The sequence below is a fragment of the Danio rerio genome, chromosome 2, assembly GCF_049306965.1.
Source record: "Danio rerio strain Tuebingen ecotype United States chromosome 2, GRCz12tu, whole genome shotgun sequence".
NCBI lineage: Eukaryota > Metazoa > Chordata > Actinopteri > Cypriniformes > Danionidae > Danio > Danio rerio.
The window spans coordinates 54,941,226-54,966,485 of record NC_133177.1 but is presented as its reverse complement, the minus strand read 5'-3'; the positions used below and the strand labels follow the sequence as shown (position 1 = coordinate 54,966,485).

The 25,260-nt window shown below is 40.4% G+C and overlaps 1 protein-coding gene across 1 annotated transcript; it reads left to right on the top strand.

Annotated features, from left to right (window-relative positions):
• The first annotated feature begins 6,464 nt into the window (after window positions 1-6,464).
• si:ch211-9d9.7 lies at window positions 6,465-10,771 on the top strand. The gene is made up of 4 exons (XM_073931326.1): window positions 6,465-9,283; window positions 9,450-9,761; window positions 9,868-10,167; window positions 10,424-10,771. The coding sequence occupies exons 1-4, from the start codon at window positions 9,247-9,249 to the stop codon at window positions 10,471-10,473; spliced, it is 699 nt and encodes a 232-aa protein (XP_073787427.1). The 5' UTR covers window positions 6,465-9,246; the 3' UTR covers window positions 10,474-10,771.
• The last annotated feature ends 14,489 nt before the right edge of the window (window positions 10,772-25,260 follow it).

Sequence of the window (25,260 nt, the reverse complement as noted above, 5' to 3'; positions counted from 1 at the left end):
AACAATAAAAATGAAAAAAAATAAAGAGTTACTCAGGTGAGGATCGAACACTGATCAACAGCGTCGAAGCGCAACGTGCTGACCACTGGACCACAATGGTGCTGTAATGCTTATATGGCCGGAATGATAGTTACATCATCACTACCCTGCAGGCTGCATTTTGCTCATGGGGCTGCGAGACAATAAATAAGAAGAGCGGAGCTGCAGCAAAATAATGAATAAAAAGAGTGAGGCTATGGTCAGATAAATAAAAAAGTGCAACTGCTGAAAGTGCAAGCAACTAGAAACACTGGCCCTCGCAGCCAAAAAACGGCCCAGCCCACCGGGAATTCTCCCAGTCCTCCCGATTAGCCAATCCGGGCCTGGCATGGGTGCATTCAGCAAGACATCCAATCAAAGTATCGTATATTGTTTTGATTTGACAGCGTCCAACTTGACAACAACGTGAACGCGCCAGTTAGCAAAATGATACCGAAGATAGTTTTGTTTGGCTTTAAAAATTTCGAGGTGGTCAACAAAAAACTAATTGTAAAACATGCTGTTCGAAGATTACAGACAGAGATGCCACAACTTCAAACTTTGTTCGACACTTGAAGTTGCACAAAGAAAGGTACGTTTTGGCACAACATGCCAGAACACTAAAAATTGAGCTGAAATATTGGACTGTCCTGAAAAAAAGGGCAAAGGGAACAATTGTGCCAAAGCATGGCTCTAAACAAGCATGGCTCTAACCCCCATTTCCCGGTTCGTTTGGCAAGTGTGATTGCTCCTAATCGTGCCACAGCATAGTTTGGTTGGGCTTTGGCGTTGAATGCTTGTAGTGTGAGTGCAAAATTGAAGGCTTCACTCTTAAGGGACTGCTTCAAATGAATTTATTAATCATTCTTACTTTTCAATGAACGTGAACTGTCATAGTTTATTAATGATGTAAACCCCTCACTGCACGGCAGCTGCAACCTTTAGCAAACAACTAGAAACACTGGCCCTCGCAGCCAAAAAACGGCCCAGCCCACCGGGAATTCTCCCAGTCCTCCCGATTAGCCAATCCGGGCCTGGCATGGGTGCATTCAGCAAGACATCCAATCAAAGTATCGTATATTGTTTTGATTTGACAGCGTCCAACTTGACAACAACGTGAACGCGCCAGTTAGCAAAATGATACCGAAGATAGTTTTGTTTGGCTTTAAAAATTTCGAGGTGGTCAACAAAAAACTAATTGTAGTATGTAAAACATGCTGTTCGAAGATTACAGACAGAGATGCCACAACTTCAAACTTTGTTCGACACTTGAAGTTGCACAAAGAAAGGTACGTTTTGAATGAATGTCAAGATTACCTTATTATGGCATTATTTCACTCACAAATGTCGTAAGCGCAGTATTACAAGTTGAAAGCACACTGATGTAATAAGAGCAAGCAAATCTTTTTGTTCACTCGCCAATGTAGCCGTCGATTTTGTTTCCTCTGTTTGTGGACAACTTCTTGCGCACACTCATAACATGGCTCACCTGTGAATGATCTGCTCTCGCTCCGTCAGATGATGCAGACTCACAATTTGTATCTTGTGTTTCCTGTTCCTTTCGTGCTTTTGCTCTCCTGAGATCCTCCTGGTCAATTGGTTATCCCAATAATTATGTTGATATGGTTTATATATTGCTACACTATTTATTAACAATACATGAAAAACTAAAAGGTTAAGGTAAATTATAATAAATACTAGTGTTTTTGAGGTAAACTGCCTATGTTTAGGCTAGTATTATTTACAACTTGTTAATGAATGCTTCAGCATACTGGTGTATTAAGAATAGTGAACTGATAACATGAAATACAGTGTAGTTTTACTACAGTAAAGTGTGTCGAATTGTAGTATAACATACCCTATATCAGGGCTTCTCAAATATAAATTTGAAAAGTCCACTTACCAAATATTCATTCAGTCCGAGGTCTGGAGAAGTAACGCTCCTGCTTCCTCTGGAAAGCACGGACAACTGACATGAGGTCACACATGGTGTTGTTTTTGCCCTGCAGCTTCACATTAAGGTCATTGAGATGTGAAGTATTGTCAGTTAGAAAAGCAACAACTTCCATTTCTTCTTCATTCTTCATGAAATCCACAAATGTTTTGGCTTTTGCACTCTTTTGATCCAAAAGAAATGTCTCCAGCTTTTTCCGCAGGGCCAAAACCGCTCTAGTATCTTGCCTTTACTAAGCCACCGGACATTGTTGTGAATAAGCAAATCATCAAACGTTGCATTTACTTCTATTAGAAATGAGCAAAACAAACGATGTTGCAGAGCATACACTCTCAGAAATAAAGGTACGAGAGCTGTCACTGTGGTCGTACCTTTTCAAAAGGTACACATTTGTACTTGAAGGGTCCATTTTGGTGCCTCAAAAGTATATACAGGAACACTTTTGCACTTTTTAAGTACTAATATGTACCCTTATTAGGTATTAATATGGACCTTTTAGGTTCAAATTTGTACCTTTTGGATAGGTACCACCCCAGTGACAGCTTGTGTACCTTTATTTCTGAGAGTGTAGGATGCTTCGATAGTTGACAAGTTTCATTACTTTTGTCATTACATCTGAGTACTTTTCTCCAAGACTGGCACTCAAAACCATCTGGTGAATTATGCAGTGGTATGCCATGAGGTCAGGATGGTGAGTTCTCAAGCGTGACACGAATCCCCTCTCTCTTCCAATCATACTTGGTGCACCATCAGTAGCAATGGAAACAACATGCTTCAGGTCTACCTCTCTGTCTCTAAGCATCTGTGTCACTGCTTCATAAATGTCATCTCCCTTGACCAGCTAAAACCAGCTTGACTAGCCTATAGCCAAGCTGGGAGTCCAGCCAAAACCAGCTGTCCAGCTTAAACCAGGCTGGTCAAGCTGGTTTTAGTTGGATTTGGCTGGTCATTTTCCAGCCTGACCAGCTAAGACCAGGCTGGAAATGGCTGGAAACCAGCCTGGAAATTGCCAAAACCCCTCTAAAACCAGCCTGGTCAACAAGCTAAAACCAGCCAACCAGCCTAGGCTGGTTTAAGCTGGATTTTTCAGCAGGGATGTCCATCAACATCACATCAACATTAAGATTATTTGAACATTTTAATAATTTATTAAAAACAAACAAACAAACAAACATTACAAATCATTGTTCACACAACATCTGTAGAAAATAAATGTGTCTGTATTTTTGGCACATACTATGTTTGCTTAATTCACCTAATAAATCCTACTTTGCTTACTGAAACGTTAACATTTGTATTCTTCCTTTTACTCATTGTCTTTAAATGGTTATTAGTTCTGTTTGGTTAATCATTTATTTATTTGTGTATCTCTCGAGTCTCTTTTGATCTAGATCTCTCTTTTTGAGTTATGAATCTGCAAGTTAATTGGGTTGTGTAGCATGATGAAGTTAATTATAGCATAGACTCAAAGATTATACAAAAATGATCAAATATTCCCTTTTATATTTTTTCTTTTCTTTTTGAACAATGTCAGAAGTTGGTGCATACAAAAATCTATCAACTGCACTTGCTAATTTTCCCATAAACCATAAGTAGTGTGACAGAATACACCATTAGAAATGTATTCAGATATGATGCCACATTAGAATAGCACAACATGCCAGAACACTAAAAATTGAGCTGAAATATTGGACTGTCCTGAAAAAAAGGGCAAAGGGAACAATTGTGCCAAAGCATGGCTCTAAACAAGCATGGCTCTAACCCCCATTTCCCGGTTCGTTTGGCAAGTGTGATTGCTCCTAATCGTGCCACAGCATAGTTTGGTTGGGCTTTGGCGTTGAATGCTTGTAGTGTGAGTGCAAAATTGAAGGCTTCACTCTTAAGGGACTGCTTCAAATGAATTTATTAATCATTCTTACTTTTCAATGAACGTGAACTGTCATAGTTTATTAATGATGTAAACCCCTCACTGCACGGCAGCTGCAACCTTTAGCAAACCTCCTAATACCTGCAGCTTGAGGACTTGCATGAACATTTACGTCATTCAAACGTGGTGGATCTGTTCAGAAAAAGATTTGACTGTGTCTCACTGCATCCCAAATGACTAAAAGTAATACAAAACAATATAACTGAAGCAATGTCCACTGTGCTGAGCCAGAGCATTTCTCTTCCTGTTAAACTGAACAGTTGCATCATCAATGATGTAAGCATGCTCAGACTCGGAAGGTACAATTGCAGTGTGAGTGCAGGCCGAGGGTGAGAGGGGAGGGAGGACATTCATGCCCAGGCATGGCTCAAGACAACCATGTCTAGTGTGAGTTTGGTTGGGCTTTGGCACGATATGCTTGTAGTGTAAGATTAAAGCACATCTGAGCCCAAAACTGACGACACAACATCACTTTTAAGGGACTGTTTCATATGGATTAATAATCATTCTTACTTTTCAATGAACGCAAACTGAAACAAATGCATCGCGGTACGTCAGCTGCACCTTTAGCAAACCTCCTCATACCTGCAGCACGACGACAATAGCCGCGTTTCCACTATCGCGCCTAAAGCGAGCGAGCCAAGGCCAGTGGCATTTCCACTGTCACTTCTGGGGCCTAATCGGGCCAAAGCAGGGCTTTCTGGGGGCCAGCGGCCGGCCTTTTTTGGCCCGCCGAATACCTTGGGCCAAGGAGGGCCAGCTGGGGCTTCGGGGCGGAGTGAAAGGAGAGGCGGGCAGTTTTCTGATTGCACATGAGTACATGCGGCAAACAAATAAATAAATAAATAAGGGAAAGAAAACATCTAGCCTTATAGGCTGGGGTCTTTTTGCGTATGATCGCCCTTATGTTTCCCTTTTAAATGTAAGGCTGCTGCATAAAATAATAAAGTAGTTTTAATTCATAGTTAAGTTCTTTGCTGCGTCCTCCTTTATGTTTCAATAACGCATGATAATCTTTACACCATATTAAGGACACAGCAGACAGTAAAGGTTTTCGAGAGTTTTTGTCAAGTTTAAAATGTTTGTTTGTGCGCGTTTAGATGCCTGTATGTGTGTGTGAGACCGGGCAAGAGCGCTCCCTTCACAACTCTGTTATGCCGCGAGCGGCTTTTTTTCTTTCTTTATTTTGGAGATAAAACACAATATAAATACAACAGAAAGACATAAAACTTAACAAATTATGTGCCCACTTTCGTAGACTTTAAACAATATAGTGTCATATCTTGATAAAATAGCTTAAGCTATATTGAAATATAATTTAAAGAATTACAAATATCAGATATAATAAAATCACATTAAATAAATAAACCATTATAAAATAAACAAAAGCTAGCTATAACAATGTAGGTAGCCTATATACAATACATAAATCAAACTGTTTTAAAGCCACATATAGCCTAACTTTCCTTTTACAAAGACCTTTCTGACAAAAAAAGATTTTAGATATTTTCTAAAAACAATTAACACCGGAGAAGGTTTGAAATATTATTTATAAAGTATTTGGATATGATGATATTAATCAAATCGCGCAAACAGAGCATTATTTGGGGGAGTGAAAGCAGAATCTCCTATACCTTTTTTTCTGTCACTCAGTCCTGCGCAGCGCAGCTTTAAACGCATATGGGGGAAAGCCCAAACACAAAATGTGTTCCATATCCTCAAACAAGTGTTTATGTTTTTATATGATGAGGTTAAATTTATAAATGAAACTTTAAATGAAGAGCTTTAGTGAATAGCTGCTGAGCGCAACAAATATGGCTATATTTTATTAGGCTACTCGCTCTTGTGCTGAAAACTTAACACGACGTCTATCAAAAAGAGGATGTTATAAAATACATGCCATATCGAGTTATAAAGGAGAATTTCTGTGGTTTTATAATTTGGATGTGTGCGCTCACTGTGATGGGTCCCTGCGTTAGTGGCGAGAGCACTCGATGCACAATGCCAACAGTCGGTCGGCGAGTAAACAAATGTAATGAATGGAAATACACAGGTCTGTGCGTATAGACATTTCATGTACTGCTGTACAGTAACGTGTCATTTGTTTGTTTCGGTTGTCTTCATTTTAATGGTTTCGTTTTGTGATGATTCTATGGTGTGCTTTATCTGCCTGTCCTCATTCCCGCTAAAGTGGGCGGGTTGTGAGACGTTTGATTCGGGGGATGTTCTGTAGGCGGTGTTTGCGTGACGCACTGTGAGCTACTAGCCCGACAGTGGAAACACGACATGATTTCTCAACCTCCCGGGCTATTGGCCCGGCCCGATTAAAGCCCTGGCTCGCACTGGCCCGATAGTGGAAATGCGGCTATTTATTAACAATTATGATTATCAAAATGGGTGGATAATTGCTCCTGGACAAGACAACTGTGCCTAGTGTGAGTACACCCTTAGAGTAATTTCACTTGCATTTGAGTACAGAAAACAGAACCCTCCATGACCAAGTTAAGTGACTTTTTGTCTAAAATATCTGCAGGTTTCTTTCCCACCATTACTAAATCCAAACCTGGTAATAGAGACTCTTATTGGACATTATGAAATAACAAGAATAATTATAAATCTCTTTATTTTTTTCTCTTTATTTTTTAAATCTGAGAGAAGTGTACGTTATTCAAATAATAATCTAGATTAACTGTCATGAGCTTGATTATATGCTTATATTTATTTGCCTGTATAATACACGAATTCAATAATTCTGACCATTTTGTCTATTTGTCTGTGTGATAGTCTTTTTTTTTAGGTTTCTCACAAAAGGTAAAACAGACTAAATGCACCAACTAATTAACAACACACAAAAAAAAAAAAAAAAGCTTGACTCTTCATTTTTATATGCTTCATTCTCACACAATTAAAAGTGCAGTATCTAAGATTGACACCCAGTGGTTGAACTAGGTATTGGACTCCTAGATCAAAAAAAATGCAAGTGCTGGTTGCCAGATTGCTGACTAAAAAAGTGTGCTATCGAGCCTAACTCTAATTTACGGCTGATTTAAATCATGTTCTAAAGAACAGCAAAGGCACGCGATAGAAGGAATATTCTCATTATTAAATGAAGTTTTTGTTCTAACCAACACCTTGAATTGATATATTGGAAACGGCTACTATTTCTTGCAGCTAAACAACAGGATTAACTGATGATCACCTCAGGTAAACCTCATGTGTTTTTTTCAGTGTTAAATGCTAATAGTGTAAGTTTAAATGCCATTTTACATGACATTTGTTGCCATACTACTGAAAGCAGCAGCATATAGTTCACCTCAGATCTAGAAAATAAAATAAATTGTCTGAAATTTTACTTTAGAACTGTGACAACACATGACAAGCCAACACATAACAGTGATTTAGCATGTGCATTTAATAATGTTAAAGAAGTTTAATATGTATTAATCAGATTATAAACCTTACCATTTTGTGAGTGAGTGCATATTCTGTGCTTCTAAATGGCTGTATTTAAATTTCTGTCGTGTTTCATCTGGTGCAAACAGCCAAATTGCTCATCACTGCAAATCTCGTCACGTAGCGTGGTTTTAGGACAGAGAGTTACAATGTAACCTGCTCACCTGGGGCCTCATGTATCAACGCTGCGTACGCACAAAAACTTTGGTTTCACGCTCAGAGTCGCTCACTTTTGGATTTACAAACGATGAAATGAACGTGGGAATGTGCGCAGCTCCACACCAGCCTCATGGCTGGCATACGCACATTTTTTGTACGTGTCTGTTTTATTTCCATTGGCAACTCCTAGAGGCAGTTGTGTTAAATTGCTCTCTACAACGTGTCTTTAAGCCATGCAATGGCAGCTGTATGAGACGGGTTCATCTAGCAGGTTTAGGCACTATCTGAAGATGAATTTGCATGCGTGAATCAGAAACATTTCTATTGAATAAATGTGTAAATAAAATATAATGCACAGATTTATTAAATGATTCCTACTTGTCTTCCTTGTGATAAATAAGCAAAATCTGATATGCAGTGGGGGAATTATGTTGACATGCGTTTCACGAGCTGCGCCTCTCAGACTGTTAAGGGCACTGCAACATTTTGCACCTATACATCTCACTATATCTTTTTTTAATCCACACAGTGCGATGTTCAGACCCAACTGTGTTAACCGCATCAGCTAAACTCTCCCCACTCTATTTTTTCTTTTGTTGTTAATTCCGGAGGACAAACTTGCAAATAACACCGTTTTTCTCCGGTCTACCTCCGAAAGCAGCACCTCCAATTCACATTCTGTTCAGAGTTTCTTTTTTTGCTTGCTTTTGCCTTTGCTTTTTCGTTGGGTTTTGCCAGAGTCATAAGCATATTCATACGGGGGAGGAGGAAGGGAGGGGTTTTGCGCTCGTGCATGTTGTGCTCAGTTTCACGTTCATTCGGATGTACAAAGAATATGCGTGGGATTCGACGTACACAGTATTTCATACATCTGAATTTTTTACTACGTACGCACATTTACAGCTTTGTACGTACGCAATGTTTTAGTATGATTTCCACAGAAGTCTTCGCACATGAGGCCCCTGATGTTTACCTTTGTAATATTTATATTATTTGCTAATTAATAACCTCATGTGAAATCTGTGTCTCATTTCGGAACCTGCTACTGTTTTCAGAACATTCCTGAATGAATGAATAAAATAAGCTGTTTCCAACAAGGCATCCAAGGGTGCTAAAATATAATTGGCTAAACTGACAGTGTACGGGTTAAAAGACCAAAACAAAGACAGCGTTTCAGCACATATGTTGCATTTTCAAAGCAGAATATTTGACTTCAGCATTGTTTTTTAGATAAGCAAGAATGTTCGCTTGCCATGTTTTTTAAATATCTGCAAACATATTATGGTATTTTTAATCTTTTAGAGAGTCAAAAACTTACATAAAGCACCTTTAAAATATTTTTACATGATGCACTTAAATTCTTGCATCATATTTTCTTGCACAGAGAGCAGCAGTAACGTTGCTACTGACTTTAAATCTGGATCTACATTTGATAAACCATTTTTGATGTTGTGTGTTTTTCGCTCTCCATAAAATAAAAGCAGCCTGAAGGAAACACTTGCGAGTCACAAAAAAAAGAAACTGTTAATCAAGAGAAATTTCTTCAGTGTACCTTTTATAAACAACAGAGCAAGTGTTGATTTGCACTTTGTCTATTAATATATGCAGTTTTTACACCTCTCGGTCACGTGGTGCAAGACTCTTGAGAGTATTCTCACCAGTTGCACTACTGTGAAAACCTCATAGAAGAAACATAAGCAAGACGAGTGCAGTGGCTGCATATGCGGACGCAAAAATGTTTTACATTTCAGCTGGATTTTGGCTCGTTTTAGGTGAGTTTTGAATGTTTCAGATTATTTTATCAATTTGAAAAGAGACAATTTATTCTTTACTTTTCATTTTGGTTTCATCGTGTTTGTAGAACACATTACAGCATGTATAAGACTACTTTAATTATTTTTAATCTGGTATAATAATAGTTATGTATTGTTTGTTAAGGTGTTGAGAGCTTCAGTGATTGGTTAACCAGTACAATAACTGTTCAACCTGGAGGATCTGTCACCATCCCATGTTATTATGATGAGAAATACACACCGCAGAAGAAATACTGGAATTCAGGAACTGATAAACCTAATAAATACACAAACACAACAGAGGAAAACCTGTCAGTGATTGATCATCCTGATCAGAGTCTCTTCACTGTGACTATGAGGAACCTGCAGGACAATCAAGCTGGAGATTATTATTGTGTTGTGGAGACTGGTGGAAAACTGAATGTCACATATGAGCTTTTTCTGCTGGTTCATTCTGGTATGAAAATTGGTTGTATAATTTTTTTAATCACATTCTAATGCTAAACTAAGTGACTTTACACACATGCATTTTAAAATCACTAATGTCTGCTTTCTGTTTTCAGCTCCTGCTATGTCTGTGATGAGCAGCAGTGTATCTGGACATGAAGGTGATGATGTCAGAGTTCAGTGTTTCTACAGTTCTGCATATAAATATCAACTCAAACGCTGGTGCAGATATAAAGATCAGAAGTGTTTCTCAGAGAAGAAGACGGACACATCCCAGAGTTCATCAGTGCAGATCAGTGATGATGGTGAAAGCTCCTTCACTGTGCTGATGACTGGACTGAGACTCTCTGATTCTGGATGGTATTTCTGCTCTGTTGGCCATCTCCAGGCTCCTGTTCAACTCACTGTCACTAAAGGTAAAATCTTTTCCATGTCGTATTTAAATTCTGAAGAAAAAGATAAAATTCCATTCATAATCAGCACTATTAAGGTTAGTATGAACACATTTACTGAAATAAGAGTTTTTAATAAATTCACATTTCTGAAATTAATTTGATGAAACAATATACTTTTTTCTAGAATTAGAACTTCTAGAACTACTACATACTGGTACAAGAGTGTGTCGGAAAATACATAATGTATACTTCAAATATTGTCTAATGTGTCTTTCAGATGGTGTTTCTGCGCTTCACGCATCTACAGTTTTCTGCACATCCATCTGAATAAAAAAACTGCTGAAAACTTCTGCTTTTGCTGTACAGTCAGTCAACAGACTAGACTGAAATATTAAATGTGTGAAATGCATTAGTTGTCTACGTTTGCTAAATTCATATATGTAGATGTTTTTTGTTTTTTTTCAAGTGATGTTGATTACATGTACTTTTTATATGATAATGTTGGAAGGTGATCTATGGTTTTTGTTGGCTGCATGTAATTGTGCATAATTAATTGTCATTTAGAAATTATATAGAAATATGTGCATAAAGAGCACTTTAAAATAAAATGTTGCCTTACTTTTACACTTTGATGTAAGTAATGCTTATAATGTTGTAAGATGGCTAAATCTCTCCAGAATATCAGACCCTAATACCTCTTATGGAATTTCACGAGACAAGACCACGAGACTGGTCAGGCACTACAACAATACCCTTTCTGATCTGAGAAGAAGATCAGGAAAGTAGCTGTTCAACTGTTCTATTCAAATCACTGTTGACAATGCAAACACAGGCTGGAAAAACAGAGCTACATCCAGGGCCATCGCGTCCATAGAGGCGACACCTTCCTCACCACCCACGTCCTCGGTTATGTCCGCGACACCTTCCTCACCACCCTTGTCCTCAGTTATATTCGCGCATTGGGCGGCAGAATAGAGAGTGTGGCGTCCGTGACACCTCCCTTACCACCCGCATCCTCGGTTATATTCGTGCATTGGGCGGCAGAATAGAAAGGGTGGTGTCCGCGACACCTTTCTCACCACCTGCATCCTCAGTTTTATTCACGCATTGGGCGGCAGAATAGAAAGGGTGGTGTCCGCGACACCTTCCTCACCACCCGCGTCCTCAGTTATATTCACGCATTGGGCGGCAGAATAGAAAGGGTGGTGTCCGCGACACCTCCCTCACCACCCGCGTCCTCAGTTATATTCGCGCATTGGGCGGCAGAATAGAAAGGGTGGTGTCCGCGACACCTTTCTCACCACCTGCATCCTCAGTTTTATTCACGCATTGGGCGGCAGAATAGAAAGGGTGGTGTCCGCGACACCTTCCTCACCACCCGCGTCCTCAGTTATGTTCACGCATTGGGCGGCAGAATAGAAAGGGTGGTGTCCGCGACACCTCCCTCACCACCCGCGTCCTCAGTTATATTCGCGCATTGGGCGGCGGAATAGAGAGTGTGGCGTCCGCGACACCTCCCTCACCACCCGCGTCCTTAGTTATATTCACGCATTGGGCGGCAGAATAGAAAGGGTGGTGTCCGCGACACCTTCCTCACCACCCGCGTCCTCAGTTATATTCACGCATTGGGTGGCAGAAAAGAGAGTGTGGCGTCCGTGACACCTCCCTCACCACCCGCGTCCTCAGTTATATTCGCGCATTGGGCGGCAGAATAGAGAGTGTGGTGTCCGTGACACCTCCCTCACCACCCGCGTCCTCAGTTATATTCACGCATTGGGTGGCAGAAAAGAGAGTGTGGCGTCCGTGACACCTCCCTCACCACCCGCGTCCTCAGTTATATTCGCGCATTGGGCGGCAGAATAGAGAGTGTGGTGTCCGTGACACCTCCCTCACCACCCGCGTCCTTAGTTATATTCACGCATTGGGCCGCAGAATAGAGAGTGTGGCGTCCGTGACACCTCCCTCACCACCCGCGTTCCTCAGATATATCCGAGCCTAGGGTGGCAGAATAGATAGGGCTGCGTCCGCGACACCTCCCTCACCACCTGTGTCCTCACTTACACCAGACCAGGGGGTAATGCCAGAAAGTTCACCCTTCTCATTCACCAAAATGTTCAAGGTTTTATTATGGTGAATAAAACCCCCCCTCCCCCCTTACAGATGTTTAACTCCTCAAATTCACCAGGCAAGGGTCTTGGTGACACTTTTTATTGTCTTGAATTTATGGCTGTTTGTTCTGAGTTGAGTATTTAAGGTAAAGATGTGATTTGGGTCATGGGGGTCTTATAGCCAAGACACCCCTCTCTGAGACTTGTTCTGCAACGTACTTCTCTGGTCAGATATGCATATATAATTCGTTGATTTATCTGAGTAATGGATGTTGTATTGTTGGTCTCTGAATTGGCTTTCTGAGGGTTTTATTATGTAATTGCGGAATACAATTTTACCTGACAAATGTTAAGTTAACAAGTGTTAAGTTTTGATTCATTCTGAATTCTCCTGAAATCTTTTAATATACAGTAGATTAAGTGGAGTCTGCGCTAGCTTTATGATTCGACATGGTTAGATTTTGATTTTAAGGCACATTTGACTGTGCAGAGCCGTTTTGGGCACGTCAGCATGGAGATCTTTAAAGAAATGTGTGAGCGGTTTGCAACCAGGCTATTTGAATATTAGTTAATCCTGCACCATCTGACTAATTTTTAGAGTGTTGCCATACTGTCCTTGAGAAGAAGTGCAAACTCGGGGCGTGGAACTCTGAACAGCATTTGGTCCCCAATGAATGTATAACTGAAGAGTAGGGGAACAGATATAAATCAAAACTCTAAATTAAATCATGATGAATGTGATCCGTTCTTCCCATTAGAAATACAGTCAATTTTAGGATCATTTAAATTTCAGAAGTACTGGAAAAGGCTTACATGCATTTAACCTTCGACCATGCTGTTAGTTTCGTCACTGGGCTAATAGATGGTCTTCTACAATGTTTAAGCTGAAAGAACCATTCTGTACTGTAATGGTGATCTGTCATGCAAAGTAAAGGGATTCATTCAAACTAAAGGCTCACACAGTTTGCCTAATTTATTGTCTGAAATTGTAATTTTTCATTTGATGTTTGAGTTTGACTTCATCTCAACTGGGAAATAAAAAGAGGACAGGACATATAGCTCCTCCCCTTTTAAAAACATTCAATAGTTTTGCTTTTAGTATATTTAATTGCTTTAACCTCATATGTTTATGTCACTGTATTTTCATTTATTTACACAAAAAAATTTTGCTGCTTTTTAAAACATAAAATGAGTTGAAGCAACACAATTCTTATATTTTTTGGGACAACCTATTTTGTTCAATCCACTAATTTGTTACATTAACTTAATCAATTTGTATTAAGACAACATCAATATGTTATGTGGAACCCTGCATTTCTTTGCAGTGTATATGTGTGTTATATGCATCTTGTGTATTATTACACAAAGAAATTAACACAAGCTTATTGTGGTATTTTGTATAGATTTGTAAGTGAATATCAGCCGGACAACTCTGCTTAGCTCCACACTACTTCACTTTATTTCTGTTCTCTCCCTCTCCCTTACACACACCTCTCATGACACCTAGTGGTCACAAACAGTAGTAATAGGACTGAACATTAAACAACACAACATTTTCCCCCTTTTTTAGATTAGCACTAGGGAAGGTGTTTAACAACCACTCTACCAACTGAATTCACCAATTTATCAGTTGTGAGGTTAGACTTAACCAATATGCATATAATAATAATTATTATTATTTCAGCAACGATACAAACTTAAGCATAACTCCACTGTGCATGTAATAAGAAAACAAAAACCAATGTAGAATTACTATTCAACATGTAACCCCTTAAGGCTTGCAACTTTATAACACTGATATAGCCTTGCTATAGTGAGGAATGTGTATGCGTAAATTGTTCATGTTACAAAGTCTTTGTGCCAGACTGGTGGCCGTCTGGTTCGTGGATGTTTCTGGTTTTCAAGTGCAACAACTGATTTTGAGGCGCCCGTAGATTCATTATCAGAGTTGCTTTGCACAGGACATGGTGACAGGTGAACAGCGTTCCAGACTTTTCCATCATCCAGAATATATGTGTCCTGGCTTTTTTTTTCCCAACACCATACGTGGTGAACTGAATTTCCCCCCTGCTCTTTTTTACATGAGTGGGTATCCTCACACGCACTTTGTCACCTGGTTGTAAGGCAGATGGTTGTGCAGCCCGTTTTTTGTCAGTATATATTTTGACTCGAGCTTGTCGCGCCTGTACATGAGCTTGCACCGTAGCGTCGGTACAAGCAGGAGGCCTAGTGGGCAGAATGTCCAAGTTCGTTCTAAGTTTGCGTCCCAGCAAGAGTTCACTAGGAGCAACGCCTGTGGTGGCATGAGGTGTAGTATGATAGTGCAACAAGAAGTCCCTCACTGCCTTTTTCCACGGCTTTCCTTCCAAGCTTGCTGTTTGAACCCAATCCTTCAGGACACGGTTCATACGCTCCACAGCACCATTAGCTTGTGGAAAGTACAGGGAAGTACGCACATGCTGGATATTCCTGTTTGTCAGAAATTCTGCAAAAACCAGAGATGTAAATTGCACACCATTATCAGTCACTATTTCCACCGGGTTACCAAACCGGCTGAATGTTGTGGTGAGAAATTCAATGACAGTGGTAGTAGTGACATTACTGGTGAAGGCTATCTCTGGCCACTTACTGTAGTAGTCAACTAATGTGAGTGCATACCTGCAATCCCAGGTTCCTAACTCAAATGGTCCTACAATGTCCAATCCAACCTTTAGCCAGGGTGCAGCTGGAAATGGTACAGGCTGGAGAGGAGGTGTATGCGTTTTCGCACTCTTGTCATGAGCTTGGCAAATCTGACATGATGCAATAGCAGACCGAACTGAATTATCCATGCCAGGCCACCAGTACAAGTCACGGAGTCTCTGTTTTTTTCTAACAATACCCTGGTGGCCCTGATGAGCCAAGTTAATTAGGGACCCACGCATCGCTATAGGCACCACCAAGCGGTACGAACCTCTAAAGACCAAGCTGTCTTGTGCAGCCAGTTCATCCCTGATGTGAAAATATGGTGCCAGCTCAGGTTGAAGGTTTTTCTTGCTCTTAGGCCATCCTGTACGTAGATGCAGTCGCAATGCTGACAATTCTGGACATGCAGCGCATTCCTTGGAGAACTCTTCCAATGAAAAAGCACGAGGTTCAGCAGAAATAAATGCTACCATGTCAGGTTCGATAGTAGAGTTAGTGTCCTCACAGGTAGGTAAAGGCAGGCGTGAGAGACAGTCTGCTGTGACGTTCTCAGAACCCGGCTTGTAGGACACCTCATAGTTAAAGCAAAGAAGACGGGCGGACCATCTTGCAATGCGCATTTCAGCACGACCCATACCCTTAGTTGCAAGCAAGGTAGTTAAAGCTTGATCCGTTCATAGTGTGAACCGTCGGCCCCATAAGAATGTTCGCCACCGTTCCACGGCCCACACGCAGGCCAGCGCCTCTTTCTCCACAATGGAGTACTTCCTCTCAGCTGTTGAGAGTGTGCGAGAGGCGAATGCAATAGTACGCTCAGAGCCGTCTGCATGGATTTGAGTTAAAACAGCCCCTAATCCATAATCTGAGGCGTCACAGGTTACCAGTGTATGCAAAACTGGGTCAAAAATCGCAAGGGCTGGGCTGTTAACAATGAGCTCCTTTAATTTCTCAAAGCTCCTCTGAGCACTCTCAGTCCAACTGAAAGGATCCATGTTTCTTAAGCAAGCCCTCATAGGCTCTACCTCTGAGGAGTAGTTTGGCACAAACCGTGAATACCAGGATGTCAGTCCAAGAAATGAACGTACTTTGGCTGCATCCGTGGGGGTTGGTGCTTGCAGAATAGCCTGGATATGACAATCGTTGGGTAGCAGGCCTTGTGCCGTGATAGGATGTCCCAAGTAAGGAAGGCTTGTGCAGCTGAACTTGCATTTATCATGATTTAGTGTCAGTCCTGCACGTTGTAATGCCATTAACACAGCCTGTAGGTTGTGATCATGTTCGGCTCGTGTGCGTCCATACACAATGACATCATCTAGATAATTCTGAACTCCTTGAAGGCCTTTCAATATTGTAACCATCATTTTTTAAAAAGCGGCTGGTGCTGAGGCCAGTCCATATGGGACCCGACGGAATCTGAACAATCTTTCATGAGTTATGAAAGCCGTCAGATCTCTGCTGTCCTCGTGAAGTGTCACTTGGAGGTATGCATTGTTTAAATCAATGCTTGAAAATATGGTGGCTCCCCTTAACTCAGTAAATAAATCCTCCATGTGTGGGAGTGGATGGCTGTCAATTATTATTGCTCTGTTGGGCTCCCTCAGGTCCACACATAAGCGAATTTCTCCATTTTTCTTCGTAGTCGCCACAATAGGGGACACCCACGGGGCAGCATCCACCCGTTCAATAATGCCTTCAGCTTGTAAGTGGCAAAGCTCTTGGGAAACTGCATTTCTCACTGATAAGGGGAGTCTGCAAAGTTTTTGTTGTACAGGCTTTACTGAGTCTTTTATTTTCACCTGGTGTACAAAGCCTATAGCACAGCCAATGCCCTCTTTTGTTGTTGTCTTTATTTGTTGCACTGTAGTAGTAGGAGTGGGTGGGACCAATTCATTCCCCGCAATGTGAATATTTAAGCCAGAAACTAAGTCCATACCCAGTATAGGGGTGCCTTTCTCCACAACATAGATACTAGTGCTTGATACAGCATTACCATAATGCACCTGCACCGATAGACATCCAAGTACAGGCAGTGCTGCTTTTGAGTATGTCACCAATTTCAGTTGTGGGCGTCGTAAAGGTGAAGAGCTGAAATGTTGTTTATAAAGGTGATGAGGAAAAATACAGACAGCCGAGCCAGTGTCGACGGTGAGCTCAATCGGCACTGGGCCTAGTTCGTCTGTTTCAATGTTTACAGTGCATTTTATTTTATCACACGGAAGTAGACCCACAGCGGAAACAAGCTCGATTAACCTGTGCAGTAGTTTGTGATTGTTTTTTACTCGCATGTTTCCCCCGGAATTTTAGACGCTGTGGTGTCCTGCCATGCTGAGCAGTTTTTATTTCGTGCACAGGGGCCGCATCTAATGTTTGTGCGTGCCCCACGGCGGTCTCTGTTTAACCCGCCAATAACATTGCATCTGTCAATGTTAACTGCGGCTGTAATAAAAGCCGTTCCCGAATACGTGGAGAGAATGCTTTCTCTACCAGTTGATCTCGGATCATTTCATCCGTGCGATCGCCGAAGTTACAGTATGTACTTAGCTCACGTAAAGCAACAACATAGTCCTTCACGGATTCATCCAGCCGCTGTGTACGTTGTCTGAATTTGTGTCGTTCCACGACGATGTTTGTAATCGGCTGAAAGTGTTCTTAAAGGGCTTTAAAAGCATCAGCAAGATTCTGACCTGTATTGGGTAACGTATAGAAAACTCTTAAACCCTCGGCTCCCAAGCACTGTAGTAAGACAGCACGCTTCCTCTCTTCTGGCCACCAATCTCCCGTAGCATCGATTGCAACCAGATAGTTTTCAAACATCTTCTTCCACGTATGAATTGGAACTGGGGGCTGGCGCAGGCATGTTAAAAACATAGGAGGTGTAGGTAAACTAAGTGCTGCCATCCTCGTCGCCAAAAATGTGGTATTTTGTATAGATTTGTAAATGAATATCAGCCGGACAACTCTGCTTAGCTCCACACTACTTCACTTTATTTCTGTTCTCTCCCTCTCCCTTACACACATCTCTCCTGACACCTAGTGGTCACAAACAGTAGTAATAGGACTGAACATTAAACAACACAACACTTAGAAATGTTTTAACAGTATTAGATACACAGGGCAGTAACCAATGTTAAATTGAATCTCTAATGCTTTTAATAGTTGATACAGCACATTCAAAACACAACAGAGGAAATATTGTACCTTATTTACAAATATATAAGCCTAAATACCCCTTAGTTACGTATGTGGTGCGAGACACCTTAATGTATTTTCACCTCCGTTTGAATACAGAAAACAAGTTGACCAGTGGTACTGCAGCGGAACCTCATAAGAAACAAACAAACCAAAGACATGCAATGGCTGCAAATGCAAAATTTTTCTACATTTTAGTTAGGTTTTGCTTCATTTTAAGTGAGTATTACATTTCATATAATATTTTATTTTTATCACTTTAAATAGACATAATTTACTCTTTACTGATCCAGTTTTTTTAACGTGAGGATAGAAGATATTACAATTTTACCAATGTTATTTAATGTGGGCGAGGCAGTGGCGCAGTAGTACGTGCTGTTGCCTCACAGCAAGAAGGTTGCTGGGTCGCTGGTTCGAACCTCAGCTCAGTTGGTGTTTCTGTGTGGAGTCTGCATGTTCTCTCTGCCTTCGCGTGGGTTTCCTTCGGGTGCTCCGGTTTCCCCCACAGTCCAAAGACATGCGGTACAGGTGAATTGGGTAGGCTAAATTGTCCGTAGTGTATAAGTGTGTGTGTGAATGTGTGTGAGGATGTTTCCCAGAGATGGGTTGCGGCTGGAAGGGCATCTGCTGCATAAAAACTTGCTGGGTAAGTTGGCGGTTCATTCAGCTGTGGCGACCCCGGATTAATAAAGGGACTAGGCCGACAAGAAAATGAATCAATGAATGAATGAATGTTATTTAATGTTTTTTTTACAATCGTTTTAAATCTGTATGAAGTAACTGTTGTGTTTGAACACAACTTCATTAATACTAAGTCTTTTAATTAATCGTTCATTCATTTTCCTTCGGCTTAGTCCCGTTATTCATCAAGGGTTGCCACAGTAGAATGAACCGCCAACTTATCCAGCATATGTTTTACACAGCTGATTCCCACACATACACAATGGCCAATTTAGTTTATTCAATTCACCAAAAGCGCATGTGTTTGGACTGTGGGGAAAACCGGAGCACCCGGAAGAAACCCACGCCAACACAGGAAGAACATGCAAACTCCACATAGAAATGCCAACTGATTCAGCTGGTACTCGAACCAGCGACCTTCTTGCTCTGAGGCCACCGTGTAGCCCTTTTAATTAATCATTTTTAATCAAGATTAATATTCTTTAGCAATATTCAACACAATTCAATGCTACATAATGTTTCTTCTAGTTTTTTTCCTGACAAAATATATGACAAAGCTAAAGATGTTAATGAGTTTGAATCTGTACTAAATATGCATGATGTTATTATAAAATTCTGTATTATCTGTTTCACATTTCAGATCTGTTCTCACACAAAATTCTGTCCTTCACAGAATTAAAAATCACAGACTGATCCACGCAACTCAGGCTCATTCTAAAAGTGCACCTCTATTTACATTTCTGGAGAGCACCAAATACATCCCAAGAGGTACATTTTATTTTTTTGCAGTTTTTGTTTTCGTGAATCCACCACAGGTTGATGTATGTGATGAGCCACATTTAATTTCATTAATTATCTTGCATTTTTGGAGTTCTTCTCACATCTCAGCTGTAGATCCTTTCTATTTGCAATCGCTGTGGCACCTGCCCTCGCTCGTAGCTGATTAGGGTCTCTAAAACTACTTCTGTGTTCTCTGTGTCGGTGCCAGATTATTACTCACTAGTAGTGTTTCTCAGAGAAAAAGACTGACACATCCCAGAATTCATCAGTGCAGATCAGTGATGATGGTAAAAGCTCCTTCACTGTGCTGATGACTGGACTGAGACTCTCTGATTCTGGCTGGTATTTCTGCTCTGCTGGAGAACAAATCATTCCTGTTCAACTCACTGTCACTGAAAGTAAAATCTTTTCCATGTCGAATTTAGATACTTATAAAAAGGTAAAGCTCAGTCCCCAATCACTACCATAAAGGTTAGTATGAACAAAATTATATAATTATTAGCTTTTTAAGTTAATAATATCACAATAATTATTCTATAACAATCCTTAAAATGTGATGAAACAAAATATAGATTTTTTTCTTCTAATTTTCTTTTAATATTTTCCTCATAACTGCTACATATTGGAACAAGAGTGTGGAAAATATATTTAATGTTCTCTTAATGTTGTCTATTGTGTCTTTCAAATGATTTGTTTCTGTGTTTCACACATTTACAGTTTTCTGCACATCCACCTGAATAAGATAAGGCACTTTTTGGTTCTTAAAAGGTCAGGTACATGTTAACACCTAAAAAGTACAAATCTGTACCTCATAGTACTTTAAAGGTACAAAAGTGAACCTTAAAGTACTAATGTACAGTTGTTAAGTACAAAAGTGTACCTTTTGAGAGAGTACATAGCGATTGACACGTACTCAGAGTATATTTGAAACTTCCAGGCAGGTGTTCTGAGGTGAGTTGGAGCTTCCAGGACCAAGTTTGGTGACTGCTTTTTTTCACAACCACAAAACCGGGTTATATGGACTACGTTATAAATAATGATTTCCTTTTTTTTATAAATATTTTGTTGCGCATTGAATGTGTTTTCTGTCTCTTCTTCATGTGGTGTAATTTGATAGGCTCTCTGTGGTAATGCAGTCCAGATTGTGATTGGCTGCTGGTAAAAGCTCCTGGATTTCAGCCTCTGGCTGATGACCAAACATTGTCCTGCTGTTAGTGCCTGTCCACGTGTACTTGTTCAAGGTATGAAAAGACTTTGTTGTCTCGGTTGTGGTTAGGGAAAAGGAGCAAGGACTCAAGTGCAGATAAATGGAAATTTATTAATAATAAAAATAAAATAAAATGCTAACCAAACTTCACTGGGCAGGCTGGTAGGGATCAGGGCTGGACAGACAGGACAAGGCTACAAACAATGACATATGACGACAAACTGGCCGAGGACAGTAGACATGAGGAGAATATAAGCAGAATTAAATTAATACACAGGTGAACAAACAGGTGTTAGAACATGTGAATCTAATTAACTAATAATGGGTTAACAAGGAGGGTGGGACTAGACAATAGACGAGAGAGCACATGACACAGAGACAACACAAGCCATCTACTCGCATAAAACAGGACAAGAACACGTAGCCAATGAGAGAACTCATTAACCACGCGTTCACAATAACAGGACAAGACTGAAGCACGTGGCCACAATGTAAACACAGAGCCACGTGCTTGGACAACACAAATAGACGCAAGACACGAGCACACGTTAGATGAACACCTCACCATGCGCTCACACATATGCAACGCGCATGTTTCATCTCAGCATCAACCAAAACCAACTAGACGGAGACGCTGAGAATGAAACAGCGCGTTGCTGACAGAACAAAAGACAAACACGAGTACAAGAGCGTGTGTCCGAGGCATGCACACAGCCTGCGCGGCCGCGGTATCATTTGCACACAAAGACCCATACAATGACAGAAACAGGACAAGACAGAGCTAGTGTCCGGACTCAAAACAAGAATTTACAAGACGAGAGTGGCAAAACCATGACACTTTTTAATCAATATTTTGACTTTGTAAATATTAGGGAGTGAGGTAAACTTCCTGTATTTTTATTTAAATATAAAAAGGTAATTTAGTCTATTTTATTTTGTACAACCTCAAAAACGCAGAAAAAAGAAAGTGATTTCCAAACTGATTTTGACTGATACTTAATTGCAGATAATATGAACGCAAAATATTTAATGTTTGGTCTGATCAACTTCCTGTCATTTGTAAATATTGTAGGGGATCAACCTACTTTAAAAGATTGATCAGTGATTTATTAGCTCATTTCAAGGAATTAGATCTTAAAGATTCAAATCACTAGATTTGACTCAATAAAGTCATATTTTTTAATCAGATTAAAAGCTTCACACTTTATCTACCATTTGTCCAGCAAATAGAAGACACCGTATTTTGCCAATCTTGTGCATATTATTTCTGTGACCAGCGATAATAACATAACACAGTATTGGGTTAAATTTAAGTTTTACTGCAAGGTAACAAAATCTACAGTTAGAGGCAATGACTAGAAGCACACAAACACGAACACAGTTCTTAGAAAATAAAAACGAGGATTTATTGAGCCACACTACGATACATAAAACTAACTTTGTTATAAGCAAACAACAAACAAACGAACACACACATTCACACATACATACAGAGGCAGTTCAGAGGATGCAAAATGAGTTGACAACCATCCCAAATTAATTCTAGTACTTCTTAATAGATCTTAAAATCACACCAGAGAAACCACAAAAGCAGAGATTTGGCTTATCTGTAACTGCTTAAGATCAGTTTTACCAGATTAGCAAGAGGGAACATGTGTTTGTGGAGCTTTTGCTGATGTCTTGAGTTTCCTTTTCCGGCAGGCCTAGGGTAAAGACGGGGCTACTGATTGGTTGGTGACGTCATTGGGATTCACTGGCTCATGAGTGGAGATTGTCCTGGGTTACCGGGGAGACAGACTCTGCTGAGAGTTGGTTTGCGGAAGTTCTTGCAGCTGTCCTAAAACTTTAAGAGGTTGCATAGAAAGTTTGTGGTGACCCAATCGTATGCGGTGTTCGAGCAAAGTTAAAGGGGGCAGAGCAGTAGCAAGCGCGAGCAAGCTAATGCAAAAAGCAAAGCTTTATTGTTGCAGAAAGTTCTTAAGTGATCTGGTTTGGTCCATCCCCATGGCACTGTCCTCCAATGAGAGTTGCCATGAAGGGCAGGGCCACGCCCCTTAACATCATACTTAGGATCAATCATTAACAGACAGCATGTTGATTTCACGTGGTAAAATCTCTTGTAAGTTTGTAACTATCTTACATCAAATGTTACAAGACAAATACTGTTTGTACCACTAGTTTTCATTTACACCAATGTATTGAAAATGTCACTAGTTTTCGTTTAGTACCAGACACCATACAGAGGGATTTATTTGCTATGAGGGTTAAAAACACATTCATTAACTTTTGAAAGTGGTTAAAATGGTTGCAATAGTATATGAGGAAAATTATGCCATATTATTCATAGATACATCTGTGTTAATTGTAATACTTCAAGTAATTGTCTTTCATTCATATGCATTAATTCCAGAGATCCTTTTTCTCTACCAAAGTTTGCATCTGACAAGATGTCCTACATGACAAGCACATGATCCGGGAATCATGAAAAAGAGTTTTGTGAGGTAAATAGTTAGGTTTTCTGTGGAAAGGCTTGTAAAGCACCTGTTGTAGGATTAAATCATTTACCAAATTTGGTAAAGGGTCCCCAGAACATCTGCAGACCAAGTATTGGTGAAAACATGCAAATAAATTGGCTCTCATCCACAAATGCTAACTGTACTGGGAAGCCCTATGCTAACAGTGTCTAGAAGTGAGGTTCTTTGGGCTTCTGTGTCTTTCAGGCATTTTTTTGGAAGAAATGTAAAGAAGAGAAGGATAATTTAGACTGTTACTAGCAACAAGTTCAAAAGCCAGGGTCTGTCATGGTATGGGGTTGTGTCAGTGCCCTTGGCAAAGGTAACTTGCACTTCTGTGATGACACCATTAATGCTGAAAAGTACATAGAGATTTTAGAGCCCAATATGCTGCTCTAATAGAGAATGTGTGTTGAGTTTGAAGTGCAAATTGCTACAAAGAAGACCTCTTACTGTTGCGCACCTTAAAGGCTGATTTATACTTTTGCATCAAGCACACGCCTATGCTCCGCTGCAGCCTGCACGTGGATGCATAGCCCTCGCTGATGCGCACCTCTCAAAATGTTTTTAAAAACACATCGCAATGACGTGTAGCGCAACCACTGTGATTGGTTGGCTTGGTAGCGCTGACGAGTGTGGGTGGGATCGAGAGTCACAGGAACCTGTTGGAGCGAGTGTTTACATGTCCCGTGAAGGAGCTCCGGATGGAAACTATTGTTTTGTGTTTACCTTATGATTAAAATTGTTGCGCGTCCGCCGGTTCCTGCCTCAGAATGAGCGAATTTGAGCTACTTTTACATTAGGGTAGCATTAACACCATTAACCACAGTGAAGAAACTGGAAACAGGAACAAAACCTCACTGCCAGCTAGCAGTTTGGAAGTGTTATTGCAGAGCAACACAAACAGCACGCAGAAGTTTAAATGCACAATAATGCACAAGGCAGGCACCATGGGTCACACCGATCACTCGACAGAAGTATAAACAAGGCTTAAGACTTTCTTTGCAGGAAGAATGAGACAAAAATCTGAAACACTTCATTACTTGGTGTCTTCAGTTCCCTATATGTGCGTGTATATATTTGTATATTTGTATGCAGAGTGCAGACCACAAAACATGGTTAAAATTAACTTGGTTTTCACATTTAATTTAGAACTAGAGAAAGGAACTTGATGATGCTAAACACTTGTTGAACCACTTGTTGAACGTGTGGAACCACTTTAACAAGCATTATGTGCAGAGTAGTGTTCAAGATACATATGAAATATTTTATATTTTTAGTAAATGCACAATTACAGAGCGGGCCCAAGGCATAAGCGAACTAAGCAGCTGCTTAGGGCCCCGTGGCCACCAGGGGGCCCCCAAGAGTGCTTGAATTTATTGTGTGACTTTCGTTTTAGTTTGTTGAGTTGTGGATTAGTGGTGGGACAAAATATATGCCCATTTATAGTGTTATTTCTGACCGCGATACATACTCAGGCGCCAAGATATTTACCTAAATTTCCAAAAGATCTGATTTAATTAATCAGTTTTCCACACTGACTGCAGCAGATAACCACTTCAGCTAGTACACCCAGCCGCCACCAGGTGGCGCTTTCTGTAATGGCGGATCATTAGACATACACCAGCGTCATGTAAACCACTGACAAATAGATAAGCCATTGCAATGGTGAATATCTCAGGCATACAGACACTTTCTTCTGTCCAAGCTGGGCCAATGTATTTGTGTGTTTAAGACATCCAGCTCCCCCGAATTTGCCACTAGTTTCTTTCTTACAGACACGCTTTCACTTCGCTATGTCGCTCACGCATGCCCGCTCCAGTGCAACTTCTTATGTGCTCAAACTTTTTAACTCCGCCAAAATATATAAAGATATCAATAGGACATGAACATTTAATTAGAAGGGCCTTGCGTTTATTTAACTTACAGACCTTGTCAAAGTCTTGTAGAT